General features: G+C 50.5%; 1 protein-coding gene across 1 annotated transcript; it reads left to right on the top strand.

Annotated features, from left to right (window-relative positions):
- Positions 1-1,794: 1,794 nt before the first annotated feature.
- Positions 1,795-20,367, top strand: LOC140190267 (rab GDP dissociation inhibitor alpha). The gene is made up of 10 exons (XM_072246847.1): positions 1,795-1,898; positions 6,364-6,463; positions 8,292-8,426; positions 9,342-9,540; positions 10,551-10,682; positions 11,303-11,402; positions 13,224-13,395; positions 14,727-14,871; positions 19,113-19,167; positions 19,664-20,367. Exons 1-10 carry the CDS (start codon positions 1,812-1,814, stop codon positions 19,814-19,816), a joined length of 1,278 nt encoding a protein of 425 aa, XP_072102948.1. The 5' UTR covers positions 1,795-1,811; the 3' UTR covers positions 19,817-20,367.
- Positions 20,368-24,492: the final 4,125 nt, after the last annotated feature.

The raw sequence follows: 24,492 nt of genomic DNA, 5'->3' as shown, positions 1-24,492 counted from the left end.
TTGATGTGTGTTACTATTAGTAACTACGCAATACAGTAATATAAAACTAAATAAGTCGAACAGGATAGCAGAGTTTATGCATATATAAATATGGAAATATAAAACCCAAACTTCTCCAAGCTTAGGCGGTAAGTGATACAGTCTTACAATGGTGGGTAAACGAAGTCAGTTCAGTTCGTGTTATTGAGTTGAGTAGAATTGAGGAGAGAGAGAGGTGGCTTGTTGTCCACATAAGCCGATGCCGACAATTCTTCCCGTTGTCCTCCGAAACTTCCAAGTTAGCCAAACTTGACCAACTTAAGAGCGCCGTCTTCAAGTGATAATCTACCGACCCAGGCAAGGGTTAGACACACTGGTAGACTTCACAGGGTCACTCTTTCACGCACTGATAATCACTGATCAATTCCTCTTGCTCGATTCCCAGTCCCACACTCGTGGGCACCTGAGAGTGAAGTGGTAATTTCGCCACGCCTTAGTGCGTTTGCGTGTCCTTTTCTTCCGTGTCCTGTGAAACAAGCAACTCCGCAGGTTTAAATACTGTTGCGCTGAACACCGGCTGTCCATCAAGTAGCTCCTCCCCTCTCTCTGTAGGAACTCAGAAGCTGGCAGTGTCCTTGCAGAAATCCCAAACGGACTGTGAGCAGTCTTCGCCCCCACCCCCCACCGCCGTAACAAGCTGTGTGTGCTGTACAGCTTTCTCTCTCTTTTTAAAAGCACAGTCCATAACGAATAACTCAGGATATCGTACCACCTCCAATGAGAAGAGGGCATGTCCTGGACGGTGAGGGTCCTGAACGATGGATGCTGCCCTCCTGGGGCAGGAAGATGTCCTGGATGCTGGGGAAGCTCGTGCCTGTGATGGAGCTGGCTTAACTTACACCTGTCTGCAGCCTTTACTGATCCTGTGAGATGGCCCCTCCATACTGGACGGTGGTCAGAATGCTCTCCGTGTGCACCTGTAGAAGCTTGGTGACACACCAATTCTCCTGAACCTCCTGATGAAGTATATAGCCGCTGGTGCTGTGACTGTGTCAGTGTGTTGGCTCCTCACCCTTTCCACTGCTGATCCCTCAGTGAGGACTGGTCTGAGTTCCCTTGACTTCTCCTTCCCGAGGTCCACAGCCATCTCCTTGGTCTTGCTGCCCAGGTGGGTTTGTGGCCGCCAGCCGCACCCAGATGCAGTGAACACCTTTTGTTTTGCCTGGCAGCTGGTGTCGATCCAGTCGTGACGCTGTGGTGTTGGGACAGCAGAGGGGGTGTGCGGGGGCGGGGGCGCGCGTCAAAGTGTACAGAGGTTGCGGAGGGAGGCTGGTCTGTGCTGTGAGGGGGCCCTCCCCGCCATTAAGCACACCTACAAGGGGAGCTTTGGCAGGAAAGCAGCATCCATCAGCCAGGACTCCCACTATCCACGCCATGCTCTCCTCTCATTGCTGCCATAAGCAAGAAGGTACAGGAGTCTCCACCAGGTTCAGGAACAGTTATTACCCCTCAACCATCAGGCTCTTGAACCAGAGGGGATAATTTCACTCAACTTCACTGCTTTGAAATGTTCCCACAACCTATGGGCTCACTTTCAAGGACTTATTTCATGTTCTCAATATTTATTGTTTATTTATTTATTATTATTTTTTTATATATATTTGCATTCTTTGCTGTCTTTTGCACACTGGTTGTTTGTCCATTCTGGTCTGTGTACGGTGAGATGCTCACTGTGTACTTGGTAAATAAGTTCACTTTATAATTTGAACTTCCTGATGATGAGTCTCTGCACCCTCTCCCGTCTCTTCCAGGAATGCATCCTGTCCGGAATCATGTCCGTCAATGGGAAGAAGGTCCTTCACATGGATCGCAATCCCTACTACGGAGGAGAAAGCTCCTCGATCACACCTCTGGAGGAGGTACGCTGTTGAACTCTGTATGGTGCTGGGGAGGGGGAAGGAGGTTTATCCTGGTCATCACGGGGGGGGGGAGGTTGCTGTTCAGACTCTGCACCCTTTCTGTCAGTCTTGTTCCTGTCCTAGCTAGACAGGCTGGCCCGGTTTCTGGGCGGGGGCTGGGCGGGATGGATAGAGCAGATATCAGTGGGGAACGGCCGGGAAATAGCGATCACAATATACGTAAGGCCGAGAGTGCATGGGTAAAAGTAGTCAGCTGGAGAGGGGCCAGTGTGAATCAGATGAGGAGAGAGCTGGCCGGAGTACATGGGATCAATGCTCGGCAGGAAAATGCGACGGAGGAACGGAGCCCTTTGAGAAAGTGGATTCCGGGTCCATCTCCGCAAAGGAGAAGGCAAGCTGGAGCGCTTGTTCCTGGGAATGTGCAGAAGGAGAGCACGGGGGGAGGGAGAGAGGCGGTCCTCTTGAGGGGTCTGTGCTCTTTTCCGTGGACGCTGCCTGGCCTGCTGAGTTCCTCCAGCAACTTGTGTGTGTTGCAGGGAGAGGGGGGCAGGGCTGAAGGCCAGCAGTGTGAGGGAAAAGGGATTAAAAAACCTGTATGGGGCACGTGAGGAGGGAGAGGGGTTGTGCGGTGCTCTGAGGGAGGGGTGGGGACTGTATGTGGGTCCTCACTGTGGGAAGACATTGGAGTGTGGGTGGTGGGAGGCTGTATGTGTCGTGATTTCTCGTTTCTCACAAACGACAAGGAGACGCAGAAAACTCGTCAAGACGTTTTAAACTTTAATTTGCAAATCAAAGCTGAGACAATCAGAAAGCTAGTAGCTGACTGCCCGTCGAGGCTTGTACACAGCATTCTTTATAGCAATCTCCTATCTTAGCTACATTATCATATCCAGTCAGCCTGTGATTACATATCATCAATACATCCGCTCTCGACTTTCAACTATTGTTTTACTCCCCAACTTAATTATGTCGTAGTTTACATTTTAGACCATATGTCCTCTCATCCTTAACCACAGTTATTTCTTAATTAGTCTTGTGTTGACATACTGCCACATATTTCATCACCTTACTCACCACCGAACTTGGTTTCATTCTAGTTCTCTTCATGAATTAATAGTGAACAGGTCAAAAGTCATGGCGACATAGTGAATACCTTCTATTCAGCTATCAGTGGTTACATAGTAAATATAGAAAATACAATGTGTGCATTTGCATTTTCCAATATATGACACTGGCTGAGGAGGGGGTGGATCGAGAAGTCTGCTCCTGAGAAGGTCTCTGATCCGGGAGGGATGATTCCTGCGTCGGTTGAGGTGCTGTACTGAGGGGTCTGAGAGTCCGGGGCCAAGGACTGGAGGCAGGGAGGTGGCCTGTCCTGGGGATGAAGGCCTGCGAGTTAAGGTGGAAAAAGCGCTCGTTATTGTGGTCAGCCATGTTGGCACCGGAAAGTGTAGCGACACCTGGCGGGCACTCCCCAGCTTACCTTTATGTGTTGGCTGTTCACGCAGACAATGCATTTCACTGTACGTTTCAATGTATTTCCCATAAATCAATCATGAAGCTGGATTACAGTGATGAGTAAATATACACCAATCATTATTATTTCATGTTGACGTTTCTGAAGGTGTATATCGCCTACAATAACAGGACTATTTAGAGATGTACTTTTCAATTGCTTTTTAAAAGTTTTAAACAGAACTAAGTTTGGACTCTTTATGTTTTCCACTCGCGTTATTTTGGTTGCCATTTGTGTGATTTGTTTTTCTTTTGCGAATGGGGGCGGTTGATGTTTATTCTCACATTGTGTTTCTCTGTTTCGTGGCTGTCTGTGGCAAGCTGAATCTCAGGGCTGTATTCTGCATAACCACTTTGATAATAAGCAAACTGTGAGTTTTACTTATTTTAATCTGTCTGTAATACTTCTATTCAAAGGAAAGCAAAACACGTAGATAACAAAGAATCATCCTTTTACGTTACGAAATGCTCGGAATGATTAATCAAAGATAGTTTTTATTCACTTATTCAAATACAATGTGGAATTGGCCCTTCTAGCCCTTTGATCCAGCAACCCCCAACTAAACCCCAGGCTAGTCACAGGACACTTCACAGTGACCAATTAACCTATTAACGAGCACGTGTTTGGACGTGGAAGGAAAGCCAAGCACGCGGAGGAAATACACGCAGTCATGAGGAGAGCATACAAACTCCTGAAAGCCTGCGGTGAGAATTGAACCCAGGTCACTCAGACAGTAAAACGCTGTGCTATGCTCAAAGGAACAGTGGCAAGCGAGAAGTTCTTCATAAGACAGTTGATGGTGTGTGAGCAAAATAATATCACTGCGCCAGTCATCTGGGTCAAATTCCTGCTGCTGACTGTAAGGAATTGAGACTTAGTAAGTGGTGGGCATGCTATATCGGTTTACTCCTGTGGAGTGTAGATAGATAATCATGTGGGTGAAACTGGCAGTGCAGGGTTTGGTGATTGGTATTAGACTGTTACTGTGCTGTATTGATGCCTGAGGGTGGATATTCCGGGTTATATGGGGTGTCCAGAGTTAATAACATGGATGTGATTGGGTGGTGCAAGATACAGTCCAAATGCACGTGTTACCGTGCTGTAACTACGGTCATTCGTCCGGATGAGAGTGTTACCGAGCCGCAGTATACTCGTTCTTCTGGATGAGACTGTGACCGTGATGTATTTATACTCGTTCTTCCAGATGAGAGTGTGACTGTGATGTATTTATACTCGTTGTTCTGGATGAGAGTGTGACCGTGATGTATTTACACTCGTTCCGGATGAGAGTGTGACCGTGATGTATTTATACTCGTTGTTCCGGATGAGAGTGTGACCGTGATGTATTTATACTCGTTGTTCTGGATGAGAGTGTGACCGTGATGTATGTACACTCGTTCCGGATGAGAGTGTGACCGTGATGTATTTATACTCGTTGTTCTGGATGAGAGTGTGACCGTGATGTATTTATACTCGTTGTTCCGGATGAGAGTGTGACCGTGATGTATTTATACTCGTTGTTCCGGATGAGAGTGTTACCGAGCCGCAGTATATTCGTTCTTCCGGATGAGAGTGTGACCGTGATGTATTTACACTCGTTGTTCCAGATGAGAGTGTGACCGTGATGTATTTACACTCGTTCCGGATGAGAGTGTGACCGTGATGTATTTACACTCGTTGTTCCGGATGAGAGTGTCACCGTGATGTATTTATACTCGTTGTTCCGGATGAGTGTGTGACCATAATGTATTTATACTCGTTGTTCCGGATGAGAGTGTGACCATAATGTATTTATACTCGTTGTTCCGGATGAGAGTGTGACCGTGCTGTATTTATACTCGTTGTTCCGGATGAGAGTGTCACCGTGATGTATTTACACTCGTTGTTCCGGATGAGAGTGTGACCGTGCTGTATTTATACTCGTTGTTCCGGATGAGAGTGTCACCGTGATGTATTTACACTCGTTGTTCCGGATGAGTGTGTGACCGTGCTGTATTTATCCTCGTTGTTCCGGATGAGAGTGTGACCGTGATGTATTTATACTCGTTGTTCTGGATGAGTGTGTGACCGTGTTGTATTTATCCTCGTTGTTCTGGATGAGAGTGTGACCGTGATGTATTTACACTCGTTGTTCCGGATGAGAGTGTCACCGTGATGTATTTATACTCGTTGTTCTGGATGAGTGTGTGACCGTGTTGTATTTATCCTCGTTGTTCTGGATGAGAGTGTGACCGTGATGTATTTACACTCGTTGTTCCGGATGAGAGTGTGACCGTGATGTATTTATACTCGTTGTTCCGGATGAGAGTGTGACCGTGGTGTATTTATACTCCTTGTTCCGGATGAGAGTGTCACCGTGATGTATTTATGGTTGTTGTTCCGGATAAGAGTGTTACTGTGCTGTATCGCTATGTAAAATGAATCAATGATGAAATAATTTATACATTCTTTAAAAAGCAAAAAGGACTTTTTTACCTTCAAGAAGTCCACTATTCGATTTACTTATCTATTGTCTGTTTATTGATTGTTTGATTGAGATGTGGCGCAGAACTCTCTTTTCCAGCCCTTTGAGCCACAACGCCCAGTCATCTCCTCATTTTCACCTGAGCCTAATTACGGGACAATTTACAATGACTAATTAACCTCCCAACCGGTACATCTTTGGACGGTGGGAGGAAATCGGAGCACCCGGAGGAAACCCACACGGTGACGGGGAGAATGTATAATCATTTATAGACGGTGGCAGGAATTAATCCTGGGTTTCTGGTGCTTGAAGTGTTACACTAACTGTGCTGCCCTAGGGGCTGTGTGTCTTCAGGCTGCTGGTCCTGCACAGGGCTAGTAGAAACCTGATGGGCAGGTGGACCTGTCGTTGGCTGGTTTCGGAGGTGTTGGATGGTGGGCACTGTTGCCGGGAGGTCTGAACAGGTCTCCCCGTCTTCTCCACAGCTTTACAAACGGTTCGGACTGTCGGAATCTCCCCCTGAATCCATGGGACGCGGCCGGGACTGGAATGTGGACCTAATCCCCAAGTTCCTGATGGCCAATGGTAGGTGGGCTGGGGGAGGAGAGATGTGGGTAGCCATTGGTGGGGGTGCGGAGGGGAATATCAGCATTTGTTGAGGGTCTTGAGGGACCTAGGCCAAATGTGGGGTGCTGGGATCAACACCATTCCCGGCAGCGACTGGCTGGGCCGAAGGGCCTGTGTGCATGCTGTGGTACACTGCGTGACCCCACCTGTCACAAGGTTTGGTCTTGGTCCCCAGAAAGGCTGGGGTCTCTGAGAGGTGTGAGCGCGAAGTGCTGGAGAGGGGAAGTGCAGCACACCTAAAAAATGCTGGTGAATGCAGCAGGCCAGGCAGCAGCTTTAGGAAGAGGTACAGTGGACGTTTCGGGCCGAGACCCTTCGTCAGGACCAACTGAAAGAATCTCTCCCGACCGATCTCCCTCCTGGCACTTATCCTTGTAAACGGAACAAGTGTTACACATGCCTTTACACTTCCTCCCTCACCACCATTCAGGGCCCCAGACAGTCCTTCCAGGTGAGGCGATACTTTACGTGTGAGTCGGCTGGGGTGATATACTGCGTCCAGTGCTCCCGATGCGGCCTCCCCTAATCAGAGGAAAGGTATTCTTGCCATAGAGGGAGTACAAAGAAGGTTCACCAGATTGATTCCTGAGATGGCAGGACTTTCATATGATGAAAGACTGGATTGACTAGGCTTATACTCGTTGGAATTTAGAAGATTGAGGGGGGATCTTATTGAAACGTCTGAAATCCTAAAGGAATAGGACAGGCTAGATGCAGGAAGATTGTTCCCGATGTTGGGGAAGTCCAGAACGAGGGGTCACAGTTTGAGGATAAAGGGGAAGCCTTTTAGGACTGAGATGAAGAAATACTTCTTCACACAGAGAGTGGTGAATCTGTGGAATTCTCTGCCACAGGAAACAGTTGAGGCCAGTTCGTTGGCTATATTTAAGAGGGAGTTAGATATGGCCCTTGTGGCTAAAGGGATCGGAGGGTATGAAGGGAAGGCTGGTACAGGGTTCTGAGTTGGATAATCAGCCATGATCATACTGAATGGTGGTGCAGGCTCGAAGGGCCGAATGGCCTACTCCACGTAGTTTCTATGTTTCTATATTGGCAAGACCCGACGCAGGCTGGGAGACCGTTTCGCTGAACGCCTACGCTCTGTCTGCCAGAGAAAGCAAGATCTTCCAGTGGCCACACATTTTAATTCCACATCCCATTCCCATTCTGATATGTCTATCCACGGCCTCCTCTACTGTCGAGATGAAGCCACACTCAGGTTGGAGGAACAACACCTTATATTCCGTCTGAGTAGCCTCCAACCTGATGGCATGAACATTGACTTCTCTAACTTCCATTAATGCCCCACCTCCCCTTCGTATCCCATCCCTTATTTATTTATTATTATTATTTTTCCCTCTCTTTTTTCTCCCTCTGTCCCTCTCACAATAACTCCTTGCCTACTCTCCATCTTCCTCTGGGTTTTCTCCCCCCTCCCCCTTTCTCTGGCCCTGGGCCTCCCTGTCCCATGATCCTCTCATATCCCTTTTGCCAATCACCTGTCCAGCTCTTGGCTCCATCCCTCCCCCTCCTGTCTTCTCCTGTCATTTTGGATCTCCCCCTCCCCCTCCCACTTTCAAATCTCTTACTAGCTCTTCCTAGAGATGTTGCCTGGCCTGCTGCGTTCACCAGCATTTTTTATGTGTGTTGCTTGAATTTCCAGCATCTGCAGATTTCTTCGTGTTTGCGAGGGGAAGTGCAGTGTGTCTGTGGGGGACGGCAGTATCATGCGGCAGAGTGTGCTTTTGTGAGAATGACAGGTACACATCCTGTCTCCTCCCTCCAGGCCAGCTGGTGAAGATGCTTCTGTACACAGAGGTCACTCGCTACCTTGACTTCAAAGTGGTGGACGGAAGTTTCGTCTACAAAGCCAGCAAGATCTACAAGGTGCCCTCCACAGAGACTGAGGCGCTGGCTTCCAGTGAGTGATGCCCCCCCCCCCCCCACAGGTCTGTCCTCCCCGATCCCCCTCACCCCAGCCCTCGGCAGCCAGGTAGTCTGGTGTGGGACGTTTCGAGGAGCAGAGGGCAGCTCAAGGATTCTCGGTGGTAGTCTGAGGCGCACGGGTCAGGGAGGGTCAATGTGTCCCCCTGGCGTTTGTAGGAGGGGAGTACTGCCTTGGATTGGGCAGGGGGTTCTTTCAGAGACCAGGAGAGGAGGTGAACAAGGGATACTCTGGGAGTATTGTGTTCAGTTTCAGTCACCTCATTATAGGCAGAAGGTGGAGGATTTAGAGAGGATGCAGAGGAGATTTACCAGGACTCTGCCTGAATTAGAGAGCGTGAGGTTGAGTGAGCTAGAGCTGTTCTCTTTGGAGTGAAGGAGGGTGAGAGGTGACTTGATGGAGGCGTACAAGAAGATAATAAGATCGAGTGAACAGCCAGAGACTTTTTCCCAGAGCAGAAATGGCTCATAGGAGGGGGCATGATTTTATGGGGATTGGAGGAAAGAACAGGGGAAGATGTCAGAGGGAAGTTCTTTACAGAGAGTGGACAGTCTGCGGAACAGGGGTGGTAGTGGCAAATATATTGGGGACATTTAAGAGAGAGGCGCACGGATGATTGAGAAGTGGAGGGCTGTGTGAGAGGGAAGGGTTAGATTGATCTTGGGTTGAAAGGTTGGCACAACGTTTGGAGGGGAGGGGCCTGTACTGTACCGTAGTGTTCTACGTGAGGTGTGGGAGGAGGATATGAGAGGTTTCACACAGGGAATGGGGACAGATTGTTGCGGTGATGGGAAGGTGATGGCAAGGAGCTAGTACAGAGAGTGGGCCGAGTGTCCTCAACATACTAAAGCTGTGCCCTGAACAATGCTCCCCACGCCCCCCCCCCCCCAGGTCTGTTGGGCATGTTCGAGAAGCGGCGTTACCGGAAATTCCTGCTATTTGTGTCCTCTTACGACGAGAACGACCCCAAGACCCACCAGGACGTGGACCCTGTGCGGAGCACCATGCGTGACGTGTACAAGAAGTTCGACTTGGGCCAGGACACCATCGACTTCACCGGGCACGCCCTGGCGCTCTACAGGACTGATGAGTGCGTGGCCAGGCTGGGCATGGCAGGGGTGGGGTGGGTGGAAAGAAGGAGGGAGGTTCCCTTCGAACCTGGCACTCGACAGGACTGGGCAGAGTGCGGGTGGGTGGACGGAGGGACGGGAATGCCCCTCAAACGTGGCATTCTCCATGTGCCGTGTGCGGCCGCGGGCTGAGCCCAGCGTGGGGGCACACTGAGGGGAGAGGTGGCTGGATTTTCCCCAGTTCCCCAGCACGCACCCCCTCCCCAACCACTAGGCACTGCAGGTCTGTTGACTGGTGTATGTGCATAGCAAGATCCCATGGTCATTGTTGTGGGAACCAGACAAATTGTTGAGTCACATTTCCTGCCGCTCTGAACTCCATTGACACTCTCTCTCCAGCCCCTACACCTCTCCTGTGTCTGTGACCCCCATCTCAGCTCCTACACCCCTCCCTGTCTCTGTGACCCCCATCTCAGCCCCTACACCCCTCCACCTCTCTGTAACACCCCTCCGTCTCTGTGAACCCCACCTCCTATAACCCTCCCCTTCTGTAACACCCCCGTCTCTGTGAACCCCCCTCTCCTATAACCCTCCCCCTCTGTGACACCCCCATTTCTGTGAGCCCTCCCCCACTGTGAACCCCCCATCTCTGTGAACCCCACCTCCTATAGCCCTCACCGTCTGTGACACCTGTCTTCCCTACAACACCCCTGTCTCTGTGAACCCCCCTCAACCTTCCCCCCTGTGACACCCCCCCCAATCTCTGTGAACCCCCCCCCCCAAAGTCTCTGGGACACCATTCCCTCCCTGTCTCTAACATCCCTCACTCCCGTCCCTTGTCCCACCCCTCTCACCACCCCCGCCCCCATCTCCCATACACTGGTATCGTGGATCTGCTGGGGGGTTGAGTGATGGGACGGGCATGGGAGGGAGGATCGCTAGGAACGGGTAGGCTTCCTCCCTCGGAAGCAGGTACTGGACAATCCCATATCTCTCTCTCTCCCTCCTTTTTTCCCTGTCCCGTACACAGTTACCTGGACCAGCCTTGCCTGGAGGCCATTAACCGCATCAAACTATACAGCGAGTCACTGGCGCGCTACGGCAAGAGCCCATACCTGTACCCGCTGTATGGGCTGGGAGAGCTGCCACAGGGATTTGCCAGGTGAGGGGGGATGACCACTGTGTCCCCTGGGAGGCCAGAAGGTTTGATTTGGGACCTTGTGGCAGGAGTCTTCTCTGTATTTGGTACTGTCTTTCCCTCCCCTTCCCCACCCTCCCCCTTTCCCTGCACCAGTCTTCCCCTCCTCCCTCTCCTCCCTCCCTCCCTCTCCTGCCAGCGTTCCCACAACGGTTTCTGGAGGTAAGATCAGCGTCAATGGCTGGTCAGAGGTGCGACCGGTCAGGATGGGATGGAGGAAACGGCAGGGAGGGGTGGGGTTGGAGAGACATTTGCTCTTCCTGGGCTCAGGTCTGGGGTGGTGGAGGTTGATTTGAGGAGATCAACGGTTGGAGTCATCGCAATGGGTTGGGTTTGGACACAGCGCAGGGTGAACAGATGAGAGAGAGGGAGGTTTCTGTGATCTGCCGCTCGTGTCAGAACAGATTTGGCAGGGACTTTTTGGAGGTGGGGGAGACTCCAGGAGATGGTTCTGGGCTGGTGCTGACCAGAGGGGTCGTGTCCTCTTTTGCATATGCCCCCTTCCCAGTGCTGTGTAATGCCAAAGGCAGGACCCTCATCGAGGTGGGTGAGGAGTGACTGTGTCTTGATTCCCATCTCCCCAGGCTGAGCGCGATCTACGGCGGCACGTACATGCTGAACAAGCCGGTGGATGAGCTGGTGATGGAAAACAATAAAGTGGTTGGCGTCAGGTCGTCAGGCGAGGTAACCTTGTCCCACTCGCTCCCTGGCCCGTGTGGGGAACTCCCAGCCACTGTCCCAAAAGGGAGGGAGGGAGGGGGGAGAGAGTCCCACTGGATCAGACACCAACAGCCCCCCTCCCCACCATTGTGGGGTTGTTCCAACTAAATTTATTATCGAAGTATATATATGTCACCATATACAACCTGAGATTCATTGTCTTGCAGATAGACTCAGTTAACCCATACTAGAATAACAACCATAACAGTCGATGAAAGACTGTACTGACTAGGGTGTATATCCGGTGTGCAAAAGACAACAACTGTGCAAATACTAATAAATAATATAGAAATAATAATAAATGAGCAATAAATGTTGAGAACATGAGAAGAAGGTCCCTTGAAAGTGAGCCCATAGGTTATGGGAACATTTCAGTGATGGGGAAGTGAAGTTATATGTTTGGTTCAAGAGCCTGATGGTTGAGGGGTAATAACTGTTCCTGAATCTGGGGGTGTGAGTCCTGAGGCTCCTGTACCTTTTACCTGGTGGCAGCAGAGAGAAAAGAGCATGGCCTGGGCCGATGGAAATACTGATATTTTTTACGAGGAAGAACGTTATTTGAACAACATAAGTTCCGTGGTTTTGCAAAGTGGTTTCAGGGTTGCTGTACTGAGGTGGTGATCAGGGTTGTGCTGGTCGGTTCAGGAACTGAGTGGTTGGAGGGACGCAAGTGTTCTTGAACCAGATTCCTGTACCTGCTGCCTGGGGAGCAGCGAGAAGGTGACGTGGCCCAGATGGTGGGGAGCCTTGAATGATGGACGTTGCCTTTTTCAGGCAGTGCCTCCTGTTAATGACGTCATTTCAAATACAGAGCCCTCCCACTCAGTCCAAACCCTGACACTGGCAAATTGTCCAACGTCCGTGGGGTCAGTGGATTTGACTGGGCTTCACTATCCCCCTCTACCACGACCCAAGCTGTGCAGTTGTTCAGAGCGTTGGTGAGGCTGCACCCGAGGGCATTTCTGGTCACCCTGTGATAGGGAAGACGGGGTTAAACTGGAAAGAGTGCAGAGAAGATTGGGCATTGCCAGGATTCGAGGGACTGATGTACAGGGAGAGATTTGGCAGGTTAGGACGTAGGAAACTGAGAGATGATCTTATAGGGACAGGTTTGGCAGGTTGGAACGCAGGAGATGGAGATGATCTAATAGGGACAGGTTTGGCAGGTTGGAACGCAGGAGTTGGAGATGATCTTATAGGGAGAGGTTTGGCAGGTTGGAACGCAGGAGACGGAGATGATCTTATAGGGAGAGGTTTGGCAGGTTGGAACACAGGAGATGGAGATGATCTCATAGAAGTGTATAAAACCAGGAGGTGCAGATTGGGTGAATGTGCACAGTCTTTTTCCCCCAGGTTGGGGAATCAAGGACTGGGTTTAAGGTGAGAGGTGAAGGATGGAGCCAAAGTTTGGAATCCCTGGTTTATAGAGGTCCGGGACAACTGAGGACAGATGGAACTTGCTTGAATCTCGGTGGCAGGGACCAGTTGGAACAAAAGGCCTGCTTCTGCGTTGTTGGACGTTTTTCCCCCTGTATTTGATGGTGGGGCAGTTTCTAGAAGTGTGGGACAGGACTGGGTAAATCAGGGTATCAGGGTGAGGTGAGGAGTAGAGGTGGGGGTGTGGATGGGAGGGAAGGGGCTCCTTGCACTTTGTGGTTCGCAGTACAATGGGTGACCCTCCTGGACAAGTGATGTGCTGCGGGAGGGGGCATGGGTTGGCGGGGTGTCGTTTGTAGGGGGTTCTCTCTGTGGGCGAGATCTAACCAGTGCCCCCTTTTTGGACAGGTGGCACGCTGTAAGCAGCTGATCTGTGACCCCAGCTACGTTCCTGACCGAGTGCGGAAGGCCGGGCAGGTGATCCGGGTCATTTGCATCCTCAGCCACCCCATCTGCAGCACCAGCGATGCCACCTCCTGCCAGATCATCATCCCCCAGAAACAGCTCGGCCGGAAATCTGGTAGGCATTGTCCCCTCCTGTACGGGGAAAGCGGCAGAGAGCGAGGGAGGGACAGGAGACCTCCAGGGGTGGAAGACCTCCCTTCTGTACGGGCTGGGGGGGCGCAGAAGGGGAGGAACAGGAGACCCCCCCCCCCCCATCTGGAGCAGTACATTCGATACTGGTGAACTCAGTGAGTTGGGCAGCATCTATGGGGGCAAATGGACGGTTGACGTCTCGGGGTTCAACCCTTCAAGACGACTGAAGCACGGGAGGAACTAGTGTAGAAAAGTGGGGTAAGTGTTGCCGCAAGACTGAGGAGGTGATGGGTGGATCCAGGCGAGGGTGAGGATGGGGGAGTGGGAATGTAGGCTGAGGAGGTGGTGGATGGATCCAGGTGAGGATGAGGAGGAGGAGTGTAGTCTGGGACGGAGGGGTGTGTGTGTGCCGATGATGGTAGAGGGTACTGGGGAGGTGAAGAGATGGAGGGACAGAGGGAGACCAGGTCAACAGAGATTGGAGGTTCATTGGGTTGAGGAACCCACTCACCCCAGGTGGAACAACATGACATGAGCCTCAACCTGGCAGAGGAGAGAGCCGAGGATGGACTTTGGTGTGGGGAATTGAGTGATTTTCCCAGGGCAACCTGTCTGTGCTTGGTCTACCTGAGACAGAGGAGGTCACGGGGGGCGGGGGGGGGGGGTAGCATCAGAGGCATCAATTGAAACTGGTGAGGTTGTATGCGGATCTCTGCTTCTCTGCCTGCTCCTCCCGGATAAGCTGTGAGCCTGTTGGGAGGAGGCTTGGGGCGGGAGGGAGGGATCCTCACTGGCATGGTTGGAGAAACCCTCCCTCTCCTCCCCCCACCCCTCCCCACATCCAGTTGTGGTGCTGACATGGACAGGAGGGATCGGTTGACGTGGACCCACTGGATCGGCTCTGGAGGGGAGGGGTCCCTTCAGGAGAGAAGGTAGGAGATGGGCGTGTCCCCAGGGAGGCAGGTGAGAAAGGTTTCCTTTAGTGGTACAGTCTCGGACTAGAGGGGGAAGGGTCTTAGGTAGAGGGAATGCCCAGTTGTGACAGTGAGGAATGAGGGTTTCTCCCATGAGGGGCAATGGGGTCCACAGGGCAGAGTCTCACCAAGAGGTTGTGTGTGACAGGGTCGGGAAGGGAGGTGGTGTGAAACCACATGGGAACTGGTGTGCTGATGATCTCTCTTCTCTCTCCCCTCCCATCTTCTCCCTCCCCTTTCCTGTCCCCCCTCTCTCCCCCTTTCCTGTCCCCTCTCTCTCTTCCCCCTGACCCCCTTCACCCTCACCCCCGAACCACCCGTCCCACTTGGCTCCCGACAGATATCTACATCTGCCTGATCTCACATGCCCACAGTGTGGCTGCCCAGGGCAAGTACATCGCCATCATCAGCACCACGGTGGAGACGGCCCAGCCAGAGACGGAGATCCAACCCGCCCTCGAACTCATCGAGCCCGTTGACCAAAAGTGAGCTGGGGAGGGGGTGGGGTGTCCTGCCCATAGCTGGCCATGCCAGTCGGAGGTCCAGTTGCAGGTCGATGGGAGTAGGCAGTGTAAATGGGTTGTCACGGACTGATGGGCCGAAGGGCCTGTGTTGCACCTTTCTATGATTCAGGACTTTATCCCGTTTGAATTTACTCTACCCCCTGAATGCATACCCTCTGGTATTAGACAATTTGACCCTGGGACAAGGATATTGTCTGTCTACCTCATCTATGCCTCTCATAATCTTATAAACCTCTATCAGTCAGGCTGACCCCTCAGGTCTCTGTCGCTCCAGAGAAGAAAACCCAAGTTTGTTCAACCTCTCCACACAGCTCACGCCCTCTAGTCCAGGCAGCACCCTGCTGAATCTCATAATCATCGTCATTTTGTGCTGCGTCGCATGACCGTGAGTGTTCTTGGCAAGTTTTCTACGGAAGTGGTTAGAGATGGCCTCTAATCCAGGCAGCACCCTGCTGAATCTCATAATCATCATCGTTTTGTGCTGCGTCGCATGACCGTGAGTGTTCTTGGCAAGTTTTCTACGGAAGTGGTTAGAGATGGTCTCTAATCCAGGAAGCATCTTGGTGAAACACATAATCATCGTCGTTTTGTGCTGTGTCGCATGACCGTGATTGTTCTTGACAAGTTTTGTACAGAAGTGGTTAGAGATGGTCTCTAGTCCAGGCAGCATCCTGCTGAATCTCATAATCATCGTCGTTTTGTGCTGTGTCGCATGACCGTGATTGTTCTTGGCAAGTTTTCTACCGAAGTGATTAGAGATGGTCTCTAGTCCAGGCAGCATCCTGGTGAACCTCTTCTGCACCTTCTTTAAATCCTTACTGTAAAGACTCTGCCAGAACTGCCCACTGTACTCCAAGTACGGCCTGACCAGAGCTGCAATCTTGAGCACAAAATATCCTGCAGATGCTGGGGTCAAAGCAACACTCACAACAAGCTGGAGGAACTCAGCAGGTCGGGCAGCATCCGTGGAAACGATCAGTCAACGTTTCGGGCCGGAACCTTTCATCAGAGCTGCAATCTGACTTCTTAACTCTTGCTTAAAGCCCTAGCCGATGAAGCAAACATGCAGAATGCCTTTTTTTCCCACCTTATCAACCCCTTCAGGCACTTTCAGGCCAAGATGGCTCTGCATCTCGATGGGCCTGGTGGGTAGAGTATGTCAGAACAGAACGTTGAGTGTGGAGTGCAGCACAGTACAGGCCCTTCAGCCCACAATGTTGTGCTGAACTTTTAACGTACTTTAAGATCAATCTCACCCTTCAACTCTCTATCATCCATGTGTCTATATCTCATCATCATTATGTGCCGTGGCATATGACATCATCATCATCATCATCGTGTGCTGTCATATGACATCATCATTTGCCATGTTGAATGACATCATCATCATCATGTGCCATGTTGAATGACTTGGGTGATTATGGTGACCATGATGTTCTTGGCAAATTTTTCTGCAGAAATGCTTTGCCATTGTTGCCTTCTGGGCGGTGTCTTTACAAGATGGGTGACCCCAGCCATTATCAATAATCTTCAGAGATTGGCTGGCATCACTGGTCTCATAACCAGGACTTGTGATCTGCACCGGCTGCTCATACGACCATTGACCGCCTGCTCCCATGGATTCATGTGACACTGACTGGGGGGCTAAGCAGGTGCTACAGCTGCCCCAAGGGTGACCTGCAGGCCCGTGAAGGGAAGGAGTGCTTTGCACCTCCTTTGGTAGAGACGTACTGTATCTCCACCCCACCAACCATTATGAGTTAAATGTCTTAAATGTATCTGCCTCTACTACCACTCTGGCAGCATGTTCCACATACCCACCCCAGTCTGTTTTTCAGAAAAAACTACCTCTGACATCCCCCTTATACTTTACTCTAATCACTATAAAGTAGTCCCCCCTCATATTAGTCATCCCTGCCCTGGGAAAGCCCGTCTGGCAATCTAAGCCTCTTATCATCTTGTACACCTCTATCAAGTCACCTCTCATCCTCCTTCACTCCAAAGAGAAAAGCCCCAGTTCAATCAGTCTATCCTCATTTTAGAAAAATGCTGTCTAATCCAGGTCGGTGACTAGAACTGAACACAATACTCCAACTGTTATCTAACCAGGGTTTTATAGAGTTACAACAATACCTCGTGGCTGTTGAACTCATTCCCCTAGTTAATGAAGGCCAACACGCCATATGGCTTTGTAACCACTCCATCAACATGCACAGTAACATTGAGAGATTTATGGACCTGGACGCCAAGATCCCCCAGTTCCTCCACGCTACCAAGAGTCATGCCATTAGGAGAAGGGGTGGTGATAGGAAGGACAGAGAATGAGTGGGAACCAAGGTGGAGAGGGAAGAGGTCAAAGTTCTACACAGTTAAAGATGCCCTTCAGCCTACTGCGTCTGTACTGACAATACTTTATTCCCATCAGCCTCTCCCCCGAGATTCCACCCTTCACCCCCACACTGGGACTTGGGAGGGAACCAGAGCGCTGTTACGGGGAGAACGTGCAAACTGCTGAGATTGCTGAGCCTCTGTCGATGATCTTTGTATTATCAATGGGGACGGGAGAAGTTCCGGAGGATTGGAGGGTTGTGGATGTTGTTCCCTTATTTAAGAAAGGGTGTAGAGATAGCCCAGGAAATTATAGACCAGTGAGTCTTAATTCAGTGGTTAGTAGGGTGATGGAGAAGATCCTGAAAAGCAGGATTTATGAATATTTGGAGATGTAGAATATGGTTAGGGGTAGTCGGCATGGCTTTGTCAAGGGCAGGTCATGCCTTACCAGCCTGATTGAATTTTTTGAGGATGTGACTGAACACATTGATGAAGGAAGAGCAATAGATGTAATGTATATGGATTTCAGCACGGCATTTGATAGGTACCCCATGCAAGGCTTATTGAGAAAGTAAGGAGGCATGGGATCCAAGGGGACATTGCTTTGTGGATCAAGAATTGGCTTGCCCACAGAAGGCAAAGAGTGGTTGTAGACGGGTCATATTCTGCATGGAGGTCAGTGACCGGTGGTGTGCCTCAGGGATCTGTTCCGGGACCCCTACTCTTTGTGATTTTTAGACCTGGATGAGGAAGTGGAGGGATGGGTTAGTAGATTTGCTGATGACACAAAGGTTGGGGGTGTTGTGGATAGTGTAGAGGGCTGCCAGAGGTTACAACGGGACATCGATAGGATGCAAAACTGAGCTGAGAAGTGGCAGATGGAGTTCAAGGCAGATAAGTGTGAGGTGGTTCATTTTGGTAGGTCAAATATGATGGCAGAGTACTGTATAGTATTAATGGTAAGGCTCTTGGCAATGTGGAGGATCAGAGGGTTCTTGGGGTCCAAGTTCATAGGACACTCAAAGCTGCTGCGCAGGTTGACTCTGTGGTTAAGAAGGCATACGGTGCATTGTCCTTCATCAATCGTGGCATTGAGTTTAAGAGCCGAGAGGTAATGTTGCAGCTATATAGGACCCTGGCCAGACCCCACTTGGAGTACTGTGCTCAGTTCTGGTCACCTCACTACAGGAAGGATGTGGAAGCCATAGAAAGGATGCAGAGGAGATTTACAAGGATGTTGCCTGGATTGGGGAGCATGCCTTATGAGAATAGGTTGAGTGAACTTGGCCTTTTCTCCTTGGAGCGACGGAGGATGAGAGGTGACCTGATAGAGGTGTATAAGATGATGAGAGGCATTGACCGTGTGGATAGTCAGAGGCTTTTCCCCTGGGCTGAAATGGCTAACACAAGAGGGCACAGTTTTAAGGTGCTTGGAACTAGGTATAGAGGAGATGTCAGGGGTAAGTTTTTTACGCAGAGAGTAGTGAGGACGTGGAATGGGCTGCCGGCGGCAGTGGTGGAGGCAGATACGATAGGGTCTTTTAAGAGACTCCTGGATAGGTACATGGATGTTAGAAAAATAGAGGGCTATGGGTAAGCCTAGGTAGTTCTAAGGTAGGGACGTGTTCAGCACAGCTTTGTGGGCCGAAGGGCCTGTATTGGGCTGTAGGTTTTCTATGTTTCTACACAACGCGTCGGAGTTGTGGATTTTACGTGGGTATCCAGGGCAAGAGAGACAGCTGCACTACTCACTACAGTCTGGTGTCTCCGTGGCAGGAATGTGTTGGCTGGGAGGGTGGGGTGGGATAGGCTGGGAGGCCTTTGGCTGTTCTGCCATGACCCCCTTGCTGACCTGTAACCTCTAACCCCAGGTTTGTGGCCATCAGTGATCTGTACGAGCCGCTGGACGACGGGACGGAGAGCCAGGTGAGTAGGGGAGGCGAGTCATGGGGAGAACAGTGGGATGGTTGTAGAGCTCTCCCCAGGTGGAGGAGTGAGGATGGATGGAGGGGGATTCCAAGGGCAACATCCCTCCCCTTGGAGAGGGGCTGTGGGACAAATCAAAGGGAGCAGGGCATTCGGCATCACTCACCCTCCATACTGACCCTGGGGGTGGGGGGGGGGAACGAGGTGTGGTGGGAATGCTCAGATGGTTGGGTAAAGGTGGTGAACTATAATTATCTCCTCCTCACTTCCCTCTCTTCCTCTCCCTCGCACTCCTCTTTCCCCTCCCTCTCGCCTCTTCCTCTCCCACCTCCTCCCCATCCCCTCCACCACTCCCTCTCACTGTCTCCCTACCCCTCCTTCACCATTTCCCCACTTCCTCTCCCCTTCCCCTCGTCTCTTTCTCCCGCTCCTCTCTACCTACTGGCCCGCGCCTTGCTCCCCCACACGCTCATCGCGCTCTCCCCTCGCCGCGCAGATCTTCATCTCGCAGTCGTACGATGCCACCACACACTTTGAGACCACCTGTAACGACATCAAGGACATTTACCGGCGCATGACGGGCAGCGACTTCGACTTCGAGAACATGAAACGCAAGCAGAATGACGTCTTCGGCGAAGACCAGCAGTAGGGAGCGGCCACCCGGGGAGTGGGGGTTCTGACAGCTGTCTCCCCCCCCCTCCTCCCACACCCTCAGCCCCATCAGCCCTCCTTGAGTGGATTAATGAGCTGGGAGCTTTACACCCCACTGATACCCTGGCCTCGTTTACCCCCTTCCTCTCCCCCACTCCCCCTGCCGCAATAAAATTATGCTGAGGGTCTGTCACTGGAGAAACCGCAGGCTCCTACACATTCTGTTTCTCTGGGCCAACCCCCGTGAGGCCCTGGCCTCGTTTACCCCCTTCCTCTCCCCCACTCCCCCTGCCCCAATAAAATCATGCTGAGGGTCTGTCACTGGAGAAACCGCAGGCTCCTCCACATTCTGTTTCTCTGGACCAACCCCCGAGAGGCCCTGGCCTCGTTTACCCCCTTCCTGTCCTGTCCCCCACCCCACCCTGCCCCAATGGGATCATGCTGAGGGTCTTTCACTGGAGACACTGCGGGCTCCTCTACACATTCTGTCTCTCTGGGCCAGACCCTGTGACTTAACTGAATAAATATCAATGCCGAATTCAGCCATCATTGCTTCACCTTGCTGTGTTTTTGTTCTTGGTTAAACAGTACAGATCTTACACAAAGTGTTCTCTTCTATGAAATCTATATCCTTCCCTTCCATTCGTATTTCTGTCTCCCTTCACCTCCACCCAAACTGCCAGCTCCCTCCGCTACCCGGGTAACGCACTTTGGACGCCTCACATTTAGATTCAGCGCTGCACCATAAGATATCGGAGCAGAATTAGGCCATTTGGCCCATCGAGTCTGCTCCGCCATTTCATCATGGCTGATCCATTTTCCCTCTCAGCCCCAATCTCCTGCCTTCTCCCCGTATCCCTTCATGCCCTTACTAATCAAGAGTCTATCGACCTCTGCATTAAATACACCCAATAATTTGGCCTCCACTGGCGTCCGTGATAACGAATTCCACAGATTCACTACCCTCTGGCTAATGAAATTCCTTCTCATCTCTGTTCTAAGTGGATGCCTCTGTTCTGAGGCTGTGTCCTCTGGTCTTAGACTCCCACCAAAGGAAATGTCCTCTCCACATCCATTCTGTCGAGGCTGTTCAACATTCGATAGGTTTCAATGAGATCACTCTCTCACCCCCCCCCCCCCCCCCATTCTTCTGAATTCCAGTGAGTACAGGCCCAGAGGTTGGTGCATGGCCAAGTGGTTACGGTGTCGGTCTCATGACCTGAAGGTCGTGAGTTCAAGCCTCAGCTGAGGCAGGGTGTTGTGTCCTTGAACAAGGCACTTAATCACACATTGCTCTGCGACGACACCGGTGCCAAGCTGTATGGGTCCTAGTGCCCTTCCCTTGGACAACATTGGTGTCGTGGAGAGGGGAGACTTGCAGCGTGGGCAACTGCTGGTCTTCCATACAACCTTGCCCAGGCCTGCGCCCTGGAAACCTTCCAAGGTGCAAATCCATGGTCTCGCGAGACTAACGAATGTCTAAAAAAAATCAGGCCCAGAGCCATCAATCGGTAATCATAAAGTAACACTTTCAATCCCGGAATCGTTTTCATGAACCTCCTTCGAATACTTTCCAATGTCACACATCCTTTTGGGGCCCAAAGCTGCTCAGGATACTCCCAAGTGGGGCCTCACCAGCGTCGTATAAAGCCTCAGCACTGCTTTGGGAGGACCATCCGGAGCAGGTCTTACACAGTTGATGGTAGGACACTGAGGGCTGAGGTAGAACAGAGGGATGTGGGAATACAGGCCCATAATTCATTGAAAGTAACATCACAGATCGTCAGAAAGCTTTTGGTACTTTGGCCTTCTTAAAGGTATTGACTGCAGGAGATGGGATGTTATGTTGAAATTGTATAAGGTGAGGTCTAATTTGGAGTATTGTGTGTCAGTTTTAGTCACCTACCTACAGGAAAGATGTAAATAAGATTGGAAATGTGCAGAGAAAATTTACAAGGATGTTGCTGGGATTTGAGGAGCTGAGATATAAGGAGAGGTTGAATAGATTAGGACTTTAATCCCTGGAACGTAGAAGTTTGAGGGGAGATTTGATAGAGGTATACAAAATTATGAGGGGTGTAGGTAGAGTAAATACAGGCAAGCTCTTTCCACTGAGGTTGGATGGGACTACAACTAGAGGTCATGGGTTAAGGGTGAAAGGTGAAATGTGTAAGGGGAACATGAGGGGAGACCTCTTCACCTAGAGGATGGTGAAAGTGTGGAAGTGGGCATGGATGGGAGGGGACTGGAGGGCTATGGTCCAGGTACAGGGAGACAGGATTAGGCAGAAACATATTTCAGCACAGACCAGATGGGCCGAAGTGCCTGCTTCTGTGATGTAGTGATCTATGACTAATCCACCATGGGAGTACCCTCCCCAGCAGCAGGTCAAGAGGGCAGTTTCCCCCCCCCCCCACTTTCTGAAGGGCAGTTAGGATAGGTAATAAATGCCAGCCAGTGCAGTGAATGCCCGGAAGCTGGGATCTGGCCAGACCAGTATAACTAGCTAAACCAACAAGGTTGAGAAGCAGGACCTCAAAGGTAGTAATCTTGGGATTACTGCCTGTGCCACATGAGAGTGAGTACAGGAATAGAATGAGGTGGAGGATAAATGCGTGGCTGAGAGATTGGAGTAGAGGGCAGGGATTCAGATTTCTGGATCATTGGAACCTCTTTTTGGGCAGGTGTGACCTGCTCAAAACGGACGGATTTCACTTGAATCCCAAGGGGACCAATATCCTGATGGGGAGGTTTACAAAGGCTATTGGGGAGAGTGTGAACTAGACTTGCTGGGGGGTGGAAACTGAACTGAAGAGACAGAGGAAGGGGCGGTTGGCTCATAAATAGAGAAAGCTTGGAGATAGTGCGAGAGGGAGGATGGGCAGATGATAGAGAAGGGATGTGCTCAGACTGATGGTTTGAGATGTGTCTATTTTAATGCAAGAAGCATCATGAACAAAGCGGATGAGCTTAGAGCATGGATCAGTACTTGGAGCTATGATGTTGTGGCCATTACTGAGACTTGGATGGCTCAGGGGCAGGAATGGTTACTTACAGTGCCAGGCTTTAGATGTTTCAGAAAGGACAGGGAGGGAGGCAAAAGAGGTGGGGGCATGGCACTGCTGATCAGAGATAGTGTCACAGCTGTAGAAAAGGAGGAAGTCATGGAGAGATTGTCTACAGAGTCTCTGTGGGTGGAAGTTAGGAACAGGAAAGGGGTCAATAACTCTACTGGGTGTTTTTTATAGACACCCAATAGTAACAGGGACATGGAGGAGCAGATAGGGAGACAGATTCTGGAAAGGTGTAATAATAGCATGGTTGTTGTGGGAGATTTTAATTTCCCAAATATTAATTGGCGTGTCCCTAGAGTGAGGGGTTTAGATGGGGTGGAGTTTGTTAGGTGTGTTCAGGAAGGTTTCTTGACACAATATGTAGATAAGCCTACAAGAGGAGAGGCTGTACTTGATCTGATATTGGGAACTGAACCTGGCCAGGTGTCAGGTCTCTCAGTGAGAGAGCATTTTACAGTTAGTGATCACAATTCTATCTCCTTTACCATAGCATTGGAGAGGGATAGGAACAGACAAGCTAGGGGAAACATTTAAATGGAGTAAGGGGAAATATGAGGCAGGAACTTGGAAACATAAATTGAAAACAGATGTTCTCAGGGAAATGTACGGAAGAAATATGGCAAATGATCAAGGGATATTTGTGTGGGTTCTGCATGGGTATATTCCAATGAGACAGGGAAAGGATGATAGGGTACAGGAACCGTGGTGTACAAAGGCTGTTGTAAATCTAGTCAAGAAGAAAAGAAGAGCTTACAAAAGGTTCAAAAAAAATTAGGTGATGATAGAGATCTAGAAGATTATAAGACTAGCAGAAAGAACCTTAAGAATGAAATTAAGAGAGCCAGAAAGGGCCATGAGAAGGCCTTGGTGGACAGGATTAAAGAAAACCCCAAGGCATTCTACAAGAATGTGAAGAGCGAGAGGATAAGATGTGAGAGAATAGGACCAATCAAGTGTGACAGTGGAAAAGTGTGTATGGAACCGGAGGAGATAGCAGAGGTACTTAATACGTTGCTTCAGTATTCATTATGGAAAAGGATCTTGGCGATTGTATGGATGACTTACAGTGGACTGAAAAGCTTGAGCATGTAGATATTAAGGAAGAGGATGTGCTGGAGCTTTTGGAAAGCATCAAGTTGGATAAGTCACCGGGACCAGATGAGATGTACCCAGGCTACTGTGGGAGGCAAGGGAGGAGATTGCTGAGTCTCTGGCAATGATCTTTGCATCATCAATGGGGATGGGAGAGGTTCCGGAAGATTGGAGGGTTGCAGATGTTGTTCCCTTATTCAAGAAAGGGAGTAGAGATAGCCCCGGAAATCATAGACCAGTGAATCTTGCTTCAGTGGTTGGTAAGTTGGTGGAGAAGATCCTGAGAGGCAGGATTCATGAACATTTGGAGAGGCATAATATGATTAGGAATAGTCAGCATGGCTTTGTCAAAGGCAGGTCAGGCCTTACGAGCCTGAGTGAATTTTTTGAGGATGTGACTGAACACATTGATGAAGGTAGAGCAGTAGATATAGTGTATATGGATTTCAGCAAGGCATTTGACAAGGTACCCCATGAAAGGCTAGTTGAGAAAGTAAGGAAGCATGGG

Source organism: Mobula birostris, chromosome 29, assembly GCF_030028105.1.
Source record: "Mobula birostris isolate sMobBir1 chromosome 29, sMobBir1.hap1, whole genome shotgun sequence".
In the NCBI taxonomy this organism is placed as follows: Eukaryota; Metazoa; Chordata; class Chondrichthyes; order Myliobatiformes; family Myliobatidae; genus Mobula; species Mobula birostris.
The sequence above is the reverse complement of the archived record's forward strand: the minus strand, read 5'-3'. Positions and strand labels throughout refer to the sequence as shown.